The sequence below is a fragment of the Carassius auratus genome, chromosome 21 (genome assembly GCF_003368295.1).
Source record: "Carassius auratus strain Wakin chromosome 21, ASM336829v1, whole genome shotgun sequence".
In the NCBI taxonomy this organism is placed as follows: domain Eukaryota; kingdom Metazoa; phylum Chordata; class Actinopteri; order Cypriniformes; family Cyprinidae; genus Carassius; species Carassius auratus.
The window spans coordinates 17196090-17208512 of NC_039263.1; the positions used below are offsets into that span (position 1 = coordinate 17196090).

Consider the following 12423-nt stretch of genomic DNA (forward strand, 5'->3'; position numbering starts at 1 on the left):
CTTTAAATACAAATTTTACACTGTTTTATTATTCTATTTTATTAATGATTCTTCAACTGTGAAATATTATAACAATTGTCAATTATTATATACCAATAGCTAAAACTTTAAATATATCAATAACAAAAGAAAAATAACTTTATAGCCTTTTACACTAACGTTCTATTTTAATTTAATTTAATTTAATTTAATTTAATTTAATTTAATTTAATTTAATTTAATTTAATTTAATTTAATTAATTTAATTTAATTTAATTTAATTTAATTTAATTTAATTTAATTTAAATACATTTTGAACTCACGTTCGCTTGCTCCGATCTTGCAGGTGGCGGTAGACTGCAACAAACGCGCTGAACGACTCTGCAGAAGAAGCAGGCAGAGAGACGGTCATGGTGGCCTCCTGAACACATCGAGGAATGTTTGCCCTTTCTCTTAGTCGCCTGTTATTACAGGCTCTTCCCAAGAAACCGGTCACACCTAGGGCTACAGGTATCTCTGCCACAGTATTTTCCCGATCTTTTAGTATGCAAATTGTTTTTCAGGACGTTTAGTTATTCTCTTACCCAGTAACCAGTACATTTTCGTAAGCTGTCTTATGAGACGCACACAGCTTCTTTATCAGTAATAGAAATGTAATATATATAATATGTTTTACGTAATTGTTTGATCGCTTGTTACATATGAAATGTTTTAAGAATATTTAATCTCTTCTAGCACAATGCATCAGAAGTCTGACAACATCTCAGGAAGAATCTCTAAAGAAAGATGATATGGTAAGCTTTTTTCTACGTTTCTGCTTGACACTTTAATTGTTGAAGTTCTCTGAAAACAGTTTGAATACTTATTTGCACTAATATTAAAACATCGTGTCTTATCCAGCCTACAAAAATGGAAAACCCGTTCAAGTCGCCTCCGAAAACTTGCATCCTGTGCAATATAACTGTAGACTTCAAAAACGTCCAGGTTGGTAAAATGTATATCAGTTATAAGTATTTGTAATGGCAGAATATTCAAAAAGCTCTTTTTCCTCTAGCTGTTGTCCCAGTTTATTTCCCCACACACAGGCAGAATATACGGCAGACACATAACAGGTGAGAGGACTGTGTTCAAATGTTCACATTCATATTTTTATAAATGTGATTTAGTAATTTGAGACACCATAACTCTTGCTCAAAGGCTTGTGTGGTCGGAAGCAGAAAGAGGTATCGAAGGCAATAAAGAAAGCTCGTTCAATGGGTAAAGAATTTATGTTATGGCTTTAATTTGTTGATATTATTTTTTATGAATGAAATATTCGACTAACAAAGGTCTTTGTACTGTCCACAGGTTTCATGTCAGTCACTCTGAAGGATCCACAGTTTATTAAAGACCCTGATATTTGTGGTATCAAACATTTTGAATAGGTTCTGTATAAAGACAGACAATGCATACCACCCTTTTGTTTCTGTAAATCTGTGACTTGTGTAGAATATCTAAAATGGTGAAAAATAAGCAATGGGACATAATTACAATAACCAGATTTAAATAAAAACACCACATGTGTGAATTCAGTGTTTAATTTAAGGAATTCATAAACATTTACAATTCAATTTAAAAAAGAAAATGATACTAAACAATTAACAAAATACAACGCATATTACGATTAAAGGCAACCTCTAGGTTTAAAATGTGTAATGCTTTCCAGTCGTGGCTAGATTGTAGTACCAATAAAACCAGGCTCGGTTTCCTTCTTTAAAAGGTAGGAGAGATACTTTTGCTCTGTCCGTTCATCTCGATCTCTGTATCTGACCCGCTGTCAGATGCAGACTCGCTGGTGTTTTTAGTTTTCCTCTTCCTTTTAAGTCTTTGAGGATAGCCAGAGGCAAGGCATTTTTTCCTGAGTCGGGGGGCCGTGTCCTCCTTTCTGGGGCGTTGATTCTCCAGAATCAGAGGCAGCTTGGTGGGAATATCAATGTTATGGTCAGTATTACAGCACAGTTCTAATACAGGGAGACCCTGAACAGTGAGGGTTTGTGTCCGTAATGAAGGCGCATCGGGGAACAGCGTTCTGAGAGCGGAGCACAGAAGTACATTCTCTTTGAGTCCATCTGGAGACGCATGTTTTTGGGCTGAAATAGAAAGTTATTTGGAGAGTTTAGATCGCCACATTACAACAAGTTATGTAAGGAAGCACACTAAAAAATGAATAATGAATGAACAGTAATGAAAATGTTTGTAGTTTGTAATCGACCCATATAAAGTGCGATAGAGATCTTACTTTCCTTTTCCTCCGAGTGTTTCTTCTGTTCCTTCATTGCCTCCTTGAGCTGTTTGATGTCTTCTTGAAGCTTCTCTACAGCTCTTTCACTCTTCTCCACTTCCTTACACACTTTCTGTGTAACAAAAGATGCATATGAATTGTTCATATGATTAAAATATACACAAATCACACTCAATACATTTTTGCAACTAATAATAAATGTAGTCACTTACCTGCATTTCTCCTAATAAGCCATCATTCATGCTGCTGATATTTCTGACCTCTTTTAAATCATCCCCTGAGCAGAAGAATTTTGTCCTGAGAGAGAAAAATTATCACTTCTAAAGAAAAGTCTGGATTTGTATATTTTGTGGAGGGGGAAATAATATGCAGTTGTTTCCTAAATGTGTTTTTACTGCACTACTATGTGGTTTAGAGGAAATTGCGAATGCATTTACATTTCCAGCAAATATTCATTTTTGATTGAACTATTCTTTTAACGGGAAACCTTCTGAATGTACAGTACCTGTGTTGATTAACAGCTTCACTCCGTCCTAAAGACGGACATGTGCCTGACACTCTCCAGTAGTCCTGTTGTTCAAGGTTTCCCAGGTTGCTCACAAAGATGGGGATGTTGATGTACTGGCTGCACGGAGGAAATAAATAGTTCTCTAAGCTCCAGAAGTCTACTGAATGTTTGTGTGCCAGAGATGAGTGTCCAGATCTCACCTGCTGTGCCATATGAAAGCTGAGAACTCAAGTCGATGAGTGGAGCCGGATGCTGTTCCCTGAGACGGTGTGAGCAGCATGAAAACAAGTTCCTGATCGGACAAAATCTTTCTCATATTCTGATGAACTACTTGTTCCATGAAAGTCATTTGCTGCCTGGTGTTTCTTCGTTGTCTGTACCAACCAATCACATTCTCCTTGACACAAGTAAATGTGGAATAACAACAACACGATTTTGCAATGCAAATCACATTTTGGTAGAAAATGAGCAGATGTTTTATCATTTAGAAAATACCTCTTGGTAATCAGACAAAATGTGTCTTATTTTCTCTTCACTGACATCACCAACATTACTGTAGAAGCTTTCAAGAGAATTAAGGCAAAGTAAATTAAATGTCAATGTTTTTAAAAATCTCTATATCAGTGGTTATCAATTGGTGAGTTGTGGCTAATAAAAGAATACATAAAAAGTGCTAAATGTGAATAGTACAACACTGTATAATTTGTTTTTGCGTGCAATTTTGGATTTTCAGTACACATTTGATCATTTTTGTAAGATAAACAATTTTGTACCATATTGGGTCACCACTTGAGGTTCCAAATATAAAATCCAGGCCATAAAGCAAAACCAGTTGAGAACCACTGCTTCATATAATAAGGTTCATGGAGAAAAATACAATTGACTTACCTGTGGAGTTTATGACACGGGATGTGTTTCTGAACATCTGCAAAAAGAGAAAACATCATGACACTAGTGTTTTTGGGTTTCGTGTTGTAACTATTCTATGCCAAAATTAAATAATTCGAGTCGATTTACTTAGAGTGTGCTCAAACTGTATGGAATCAATTTGAGAGTCGGTGATCCTGCAGTTCTCCTCTCCCACACTCTCTCCAAGAATAAGACCTTCCTTTAATCATAGTACAAACATAAACAGAAGTTATGGGTCTGAAAAAATGCTTAGCAGACATCTTTGACTCCTTACTTTGCAATTTAATTCAGAACCATGGATCACACTGTAGATCTTACCACATCCGCATCATTGTTCAAATGATGAAACATCAGTGAACTCAACACGAAACCCGATATACGAACAGTTGTGTTGAATTCCTCCATGCTTTCAGACTAAATCGTGTGTTGACTACCGCAATCTCATAGTTATACGTTACCACGATACATGTATAAACTTTCTGCGCTCGTAGGTTTCGTTTAGTTATTCTCTGCATAAGATACAGCAGTTTGCAGCTAAACACTGTCTTATTCTGCCACCTTGTGGAGCGGAGTAAGTTTCACGTTTTCGTGAAACTACTTGGGGTTTTAAAGCATATATTTTTGTTTTGAGGGGGATTTTGTCTGGGATTTTATGTTTGAATTTTTTTTTCACTGTCATAGGCTGCATCCCAGAGCATGATTTGGATAAACACCGGGCCAATTCTAATTGTAATTAATATAAAAAACAAAACAAAACAAAAAAATAATAACAATATATATATATATATATATATATATATATATATATATATATATATATATATATATATATATATATATATATATATATATATATATATATATATCAGATGTAACGTGTATTTTAGGGTTGTAAACAAACACGAATATGTTAACACATTTCCTAACGTGACGCAAGGTGGCGCTAGTGCATCATTTCTAACCATATGTTTCCGAACTTTGTAACCAGTCGCACGAAAACTTCGGACATTTTTTCGGGATTTGGGAAATACAGTATAATAGCATCGTCTTCAGACATCTGGAATGAAGAAATGAATGTAATCGAGGAGTTGTGAAGGTGTTGTATTGAATTGTATTCCTTGTTCTGTCTCGCTGTTGTTTTCCCGCTCATGTGATCCTGGTGTTAAGCTCTTATGGCACAGCGGTTTCTGATAACGGAAAGCAGACGGACAACTCGAGACAAAGAAAAGTTTGCGAGAATTATTTTATAGGTGCCATTATAGTTTTCTTAATACCTTTTAGTAGACTTGTATTTAGATAATATGCATTTCTGATAAGCTTTTAGGACGTGTCTTCCCAGTTAGGGAGGTTAAGGTTAATGCATTACGGAGACCCTTACAGTTTCCGCCGAGATAAACCAACGTTAACTTACTAACTTTACAGCTATTAGCCACAAATTTCATATCATATAATATCCAACCATACCATAATAATTACTTCAGCTATCCACAAATGTTATACAAAATAAATAAAATATAAAACCCAAAGTCTATGCTTCTACTTGCCACAAATATAATAAAAAATGCCATAGTTCCTACAATATTACGACAGCAAATAACTAAAATAGCTTGCTATAAATTAATTACTTACTTCAACTATGTACAAACGTCGTTAAAAAAAAAGAAATAGAAAAAGTTAGCATAACTAAGTTACAGCTATCAACAGAATATAAACTTATATATCTATTAGCTCTACTATAAAAAAAATTATATGAATAAAATATGACTCACAATGGACCATCAAACCAGTCATAGTAGCACAGGGTGTTTTTAGGAAGCATAGCCAACAATTACAGTGTGAAGTCAAGATATTATTGATTTTCTTTAATGCCAAAATCATTAGGTATATGAAATAAACCATCATGTTCCCATTTCAATATCTTGTAAGTTCCTACCATAATTAATATCACAACTTAATTTCTGAATTAGTAATAAATAGTAAGACTCATTTAATAAACATTGCTAAGAACTTCATTTGGACAACTTTAAAGGTAATTTTCTCAATATAATATTGAAATTATAAAATCAGATTCCAGATTTTCAAATGACTGGATCTCAGCCAAATATTGTACTTTCCCACACACCAATGGAAATCTTAATTAGTCAGCTTTCAGATGATGTATAAGTATCAATAAAAAAATGGACCCTTGTGGTTTGTGGTATAAAGTCACAAATGACAAAGATATTCATAAAGGTTCTAGAAGGGTTGATTGACATAATATTTGTTAAGTCAAATCATAATATAAGCCAACAATTCACCTGAGTTTTTTATTTTAGTGTTATAAAATTGATTACAGCCTTATTTGTTTTAGGTGAACTCAGCAATAAACAGGTCAGATGCTGTACAGTAATACAGAAACAGGCCACCAACCACAAAAATAAATTTCCCCAGAGGCAGTACTTACACACTGATTACGACATTTTAAACACACACCACCTCTGTTTTGGCTTTTACCTTCACCCGCTTGAGCAGATGGCCCGAGCCCAGAGCCCCGTCCCATAGACTGACAGGAAGGAGAGCAGAGAGATGGAAGGTGCTTGGGAAATTGCATTCGTGTTCTTCCAGGTGTGGCTGTCCGTAATAGTGGGGCTTATCATGTTACCTGCCATGTTTGGTGTGTCCCTGGGCTTCACAGATATCTACATCAAGGTCCTGGTTAAGATACTGGAGGTAAAGGCACTAAATCATATCTCATTTTAAAAGATGTATGACTATTAACTGCTTTCCATATCTGATCACATATAAATGAATTGTCGATGCAAACGTAGAATTTTTTTTTCCTGTGCCTAGACCTGACAGAAGTTGAAAAAGCCAAGACAAACTTGCAAAAGAGGGTCAAAAGGCATAAAACTAAAATACATTTCATCATCAAGAGTTTTGTTCTTAGAACAGGACATACTGAGCTTTGATTTGCACAGACCGTTACAGTTTAAGCGATCCCTGAATATAGGAAGCACTGTGTTAAAGGTTACCTGAAAATAAACTTGTGATCTGTGGCAGTGGGCGACTCTCAGGATCCAAAGAGGACAGAAGGAACAGCCAACGCTGCCATCGCAGTCAGCCAACGGTGAGTGAAACGAGGATGTCTGTGCAAAACATCATGTGCATGAAACACAAGTGTTCGATCTCAAGATAATGTCATGTGAAGCCACGGTTTCCTCTTTGGAATTATTGACGCAGCTTATTAGACAATAATTAAAAGGTCTGCTTTAGTTTGCTGCCTTTGTTGTTTTATTAATGTATTCCTTTCTAGCATTTATGCAGTCAGTTTATATGATAACCGATATCAAAAGCTTTTTGTTTTAGTTGACACAACTCTTTATATACAGTAAGAAAATAATGTTTGAAATGTTTTTATTATTGGCCTGATGCCTGTCAGTCATGGTCAGTCTACTGTAACTGGTATTGCAGCAAGTTGCAGATTTCATCATTTCAGTTGATCTTATTTATGAACTTTACCCGGCTTCAGACAAGGTATTTTTTTAGCTTGGATCCGGAGCTCAGGACACACATGAAATCATGCTTACATTATTATATCCAGACATAAATAAATAATTGAATTAATGTAAATGGAAAGACATTGTGCAGTTTTCTTCTTCTCTGTCTGGTCTCATTTCAAATTCATAATGTGCTTTCAGGGATCATTGAGAAAGATGACGGATCTATGGAGGAGGAGATCGGAGAGCTGCGACGATCCCATCCTAAAAATCTGGCGGGGGGAGACTTTACACTGTGTGATGCCTTCTATTTCTGTAAGAAAGGCATTGAGAACATTGTTGAGGATCAGGTGACTCAGCGCTTCACGTCAGAGGAGCTGGCTTCTTGGAACCTCCTCACGCGAACCAACAACAACTTTTGTTACATCAGTCTGCGGCTCACCATCATATGGGGCCTGGGAGTTTTTATACGTTACTGTATCTTGTTGCCTCTGAGGTGAGACGGGAGTGATATTTCATTCATCAAATGACATTCATTTATCCAGGATGCATTAAATTGATCAACAGTGACATTTTTTACATTGCTTTTTTTACAAATGTTATTCGTTTAAACGAATAGAAAACGGAAACGGAAAATAATGCATCACAGTTTCCACAAAATATTAAGCAGAGAAACTATTTTCAGCATAATAATAATAAAAAATGATTGAACACTAAAGCAGCATATTATAATTTCTAAAACTTCTAAAGGGTCATGTGACACTGAAGACTGGAGTAATGATGCTGCAAATCAACTTTGTCATTACAGGAATAAATTACATTTTGAAATATATTAAGATAGAAAACTTTATTATAAATTATAACAGTATTTCAGCATTTAGATTATTTTTTTTATTACATCAAAGCACATTTCCCCATCCCATTTCTCATAATTGTGACCTGGATGTCTTTTTTGTGATTCACCCATATATTTAATCAAGTTTTCGCTCTGTCATAGGATCACGCTGGCTGTTATCGGATTGAGTTGGTTGGTGATAGGAACTACTCTTGTTGGATTGCTTCCTAGCAGCAAGTAATTAATATTGCACAACATGATTAATTATATCATCCCCTCTTGAATTTCATTTAAGGACTGATTGAATAAGAAATATTTTAAACCAAATCAACAGAGTTTGTTATATATGGATGGAATGCTGATATTTAATTTCATATTAAAGTTTGAAGAAGCGTTTCCTAATGGGAAGGGTCTGTGTCTCTTTCAGTGTGAAGAACTGGCTCAGTGATTTGGTTCATATTACATGCTACAGAATATGTGCCAGAGGCCTGTCTGCTACCATCCACTATCATAATAAGTGAGTCACTGCTTCTTTTTTGATCCCAGTCTTCCCACTTTGATCTTACGGTTTCATCTGCTTCTCTGTGTTTTCTGCAACGGGGTGTATATATACTGTATATATCTAGTAAAACTGAGATGAGGAAAGGAGAATAATCATGTGACCATTGTTTCTTATATGTCTCATATGTCTGCATAACAGAGAGAATCGGCCTAAAAAAGGAGGTATCTGTGTTGCCAACCACACTTCCCCAATTGACATCGTCATTCTGGCGAATGATGGATGTTATGCTATGGTGAGTCGCGCTGATTACATCAGCGGTGTGACATTGTGTGTCTTGAGGGGGTCTCAGGTGTCTTAAACGCAATTTAATTGTCTTCAGGTAGGTCAAGTTCATGGAGGTCTCATGGGGGTCATCCAGAGGTCAATAGTGCGGTCCTGTCCCCATGTGTGGTTTGAGAGGTCCGAGATGAAAGATCGCCATGCGGTTGCCAAAAGGTGACAAAGTGTGTGTTGATCAGTTCTGTGGAGTAAAAAATGCCCTCGCTTTGGACATAAAAACTCAAATTTGCTGTTTCCGCAGGTTAAAAGACCATATTGCTGATAAAAATAAGCTGCCAATCCTGATCTTCCCAGAGGGTAAAAGTTATAGTGGTGTGATTGTTCCTTATGCAAGAAGCAATAATTGTGCATATACAGTATCAGTCTCCTACAAAAAAGTATAAATATGGAAGCCTGTTTCTACTATAGAATTTTTAAAAATTTACAATTTAAACTTACAGTTATGAGAAAAGTCGTAATTACTTTTTTTATTTTATTTAGGAAAAAAAAAGATTTAATGATGCAAGATTTAAAATCATAAGTTTTCAAAGAAGTCAGAATTGCAAGCTTTAAACTTATAATTTGAGAAAAATATATATATGTATTTTTTTTTCTGCAGAAACAAGCTTCCATATAGTAAAAATCATATAAATGATAATATACCTATTTATTTTCTATATATATGAAATATATTCATTGTCATTTGTTATCCTGTTTCCTATGGTCCGTCTTTGTGTCTGTTGTAGGAACTTGCATTAATAATACATCAGTCATGATGTTCAAGAAGGGAAGCTTTGAAATCGGTGGAACTATATACCCAGTAGCAATCAAGGTATCGAGTACCAATGACCCAATGTTTTCCTACAGCAGTATTATGGGTACCTTTTAAAAGGGACACACCTAATGTACTTTTCTCTTTCAGTATGACCCTCAGTTTGGAGATGCCTTCTGGAACAGTGCCAAGTACAACATGGTGAGCTACCTCCTCAGGATGATGACAAGCTGGGCCATCGTGTGCAACGTGTGGTACCTCCCACCTATGACTCGACAGGTAAGCAGAAACATCCCTCTGTCCTTTCTCCAAACTGCTTGTCCTTTGTAAGGTCATAGGGAGGCTGGAGCCTAAGCAGGAACATGAACATAAACTTATTAGTTTATTTAAACATGGGTACCATAATCAAACCTGTTTAAAATCATCCCAGAATGCACCAGAGCTTGCAGAGCCCACTTCCATTTCTGTCATCATTATAACTTAGTTTTGTTGAGGACTTTACATGTCTAAACTTTTGACTGGGAGAGCCATGCTTCCTATCTTTTTATTGCATCTGTGTATCTGAACGTGTTTTAGGATGGAGAGGATGCAGTTCAGTTTGCTAACAGAGTGAAATCAGCCATAGCACATCAGGGAGGACTGGTGGATTTGTCCTGGTAAGAACAGAATACAAACAACCCTGCACAACATATTACGATATATATATATATATATATATATATATATATATATATATATATATATATATATATATATATATATATATATATATATATATATATATATATATATATATTCAACTCTGTAAATGTAGACTGCAGACATATTATTATTATTATTATTATTTTATTTTTTTTTATGTCTGTAGAATGCCTATAGAATGTCTATTTACTAGTGGATGGCAAGTATGATGGCCAATATAATCTCGACATGACCAAATATTGGCCTGGCTAATATGAGTATATAATTTTTTTTTAAATAATATTAATAAAGTATCATTGTTTGGCAGGGATGGAGGACTGAAGAGGGAAAAGGTAAAAGAGTCATTAAAGGAGGAGCAGCAGAAGATGTACAGCAGTATGATCGTAGGCTCGGACTTTTTTGAAGCCTCCGTTGGTCCCGCATAAATTTAATCTCACACTATTTATGAACTTGATCTTAAAGTGTGAAACACTTCTAGCTCAGCGACTGGACACAGTCATTCAGCATCCATCGGTGATGCTCCTTATGATTCAGCCATATTTTTTTTAAACTGGAAAATGTTTTTTTTTCTGAACTTTTCAAAATATTGTTTTCAAGTTTTCAAATATGTACAGAAATCTTACAATTGTGATGATATATAAATACAAGACATGCTGAAACACTCAGACTTTCACTTTGTCCTCAGTCGTTCACACTAGATTCCTTCACAATACACTGTATAGAGCTGCATGTTAAAATATCATCCACTCTGTGCATGTTCATGTTGTATTATTTCTCAGGTCCAGTGGGCTGTTCCTGTGTGGACACTAGAGGTCACTGTTACCTAACGAAAGACACACCAGACAGCTCACTAGCGCGATTGCCTTTCCTAATAAAATATTGAAATTAAGTATTCATCTCTCCAAGCATCAATCGTTTAATTTCACATGATATTTATCAGTCCTATAATAGAAAGGGACCTTTTCTCAAAGTACACAACGTGGGCAAAAGCAGCGTATAATGTAAATACACAACAATTACATTAAATCTTTTCAGCCCTCTGCGAAAAGTAAAATCTGTCTCCCTGGTGTCAATTAGTGATGGGTGATGCACAAAGCACCATTGAGCTCTTGATTGAAACAGCATTTTACTTTAGAGTTCCACTGAAACGTCAGCTATAGTTAGGCTATTAGGCGCAAAGATTTCGCTTCGGAAAGTGGACAGAAAGTTTCCCAGCACGGAGAAAAGGTGAGGGTGAAGTCACGGTACATTCAAAGAGGAGACGGTGAGCAGTATGTGCTTGCTGCGATGGAAGTTTAATAAAGAAAGCATAGAGTGTGAAATAGAACATAGTTATTCTCTGGCACAGAGGGCTGGAGCAGGCTTAGCTTCCTCTCTTTCTCTCCGTCTCATCCCCAGACGATCCTCCAGCCCGCGTGAAAGGCAACAGCGGGCTTTAATAACAGTCCTGCAACTTAAATTGCTTGAACAGAAATGTTTGTTCTCCCCTAACAAGATTGTAAATTATTAATCGGATCTGAAGCCGATTTTATAACCCGATTGTTGAGGTGGGATTCTCCACGAGCAGTGCTCTGGCACACCATTTACTGTGATGTATGTGTCTGCACATCTTTATATCCAATTTAATGTGATTCGGATAGATTTCAAAGCGACATCATAAAAAGCATGGAAGTGACCCCGGCAGAGCCTTGGATGTAGACTCCGAGCGACAGGCGACCACGTCTCGGTATTTTGATTCGATTTTCCCGATTTCTGTTTTTACCCAGATGTGATCTATACAAATGTAATGCCAGTACACTCAGTAAATATGAATAAATCACTAAATTAGATCATTTTCCTGGAGAATGTAGTTCAAGCTGGACATCATTTTAAATCACAGTTTGCCTGGAACTGACTGGTTTACCTAATCAGAAGGGTAAATGACCTCGCTTCTCCAGAGGACCTGCCATTAGTTAGAGCCGAATGTTTTTTAAATACATTGTTCTACCATCTTTTCTGGGACTCGAGTGGCCCTCCTGCACTAATGCATGAGATCTTGAGGTACAATACGTCTCTGAGGGGAAAATCAATAGAGGAATACTGGAAGAAGTGTTCTGCAGACTCTCGAGAAGCCCGGCACCTCACGAGGAGTTCAGTGTTTT

The 12423-nt window shown here is 36.1% G+C and overlaps 4 protein-coding genes across 6 annotated transcripts in view; 3 read left to right on the forward strand and 1 right to left on the reverse strand.

The window, feature by feature from the left end:
- Positions 1 to 12423, forward strand: part of LOC113038752 (mitotic-spindle organizing protein 2) — a 1160083-nt gene that overhangs the window by 636776 nt on the left and 510884 nt on the right. The window lies entirely within an intron of this gene.
- Positions 330 to 1546, forward strand: LOC113038756 (28S ribosomal protein S18c, mitochondrial-like). The gene is made up of 6 exons (XM_026196399.1): positions 330 to 489; positions 715 to 773; positions 880 to 963; positions 1034 to 1091; positions 1177 to 1236; positions 1327 to 1546. Exons 1-6 carry the CDS (start codon positions 417 to 419, stop codon positions 1401 to 1403), a joined length of 411 nt encoding a protein of 136 aa, XP_026052184.1. The 5' UTR covers positions 330 to 416; the 3' UTR covers positions 1404 to 1546.
- Positions 1541 to 4182, reverse strand: LOC113038737 (BRCA1-A complex subunit Abraxas 1-like). The gene is made up of 9 exons (XM_026196370.1): positions 3996 to 4182; positions 3786 to 3876; positions 3657 to 3693; positions 3264 to 3330; positions 2969 to 3165; positions 2766 to 2885; positions 2473 to 2557; positions 2258 to 2372; positions 1541 to 2108 (listed from the first exon to the last, which is right to left on the reverse strand). The coding sequence occupies exons 1-9, from the start codon at positions 4080 to 4082 to the stop codon at positions 1732 to 1734; spliced, it is 1176 nt and encodes a 391-aa protein (XP_026052155.1). The 5' UTR covers positions 4083 to 4182; the 3' UTR covers positions 1541 to 1731.
- gpat3 (glycerol-3-phosphate acyltransferase 3) lies at positions 4600 to 11172 on the forward strand. Of its 2 annotated transcripts, none has more exons than XM_026196366.1 (13): positions 4600 to 4773; positions 6189 to 6386; positions 6717 to 6783; positions 7355 to 7649; positions 8151 to 8225; positions 8416 to 8505; positions 8689 to 8782; positions 8870 to 8985; positions 9071 to 9126; positions 9555 to 9640; positions 9731 to 9859; positions 10157 to 10236; positions 10590 to 11172. In XM_026196366.1, the coding sequence occupies exons 2-13, from the start codon at positions 6243 to 6245 to the stop codon at positions 10705 to 10707; spliced, it is 1350 nt and encodes a 449-aa protein (XP_026052151.1). In that variant the 5' UTR covers positions 4600 to 4773; positions 6189 to 6242; the 3' UTR covers positions 10708 to 11172. The 2 variants fall into 2 exon arrangements, with proteins under 2 accessions (XP_026052151.1, XP_026052152.1); XM_026196367.1 differs by having other exon boundaries at positions 4615 to 4788.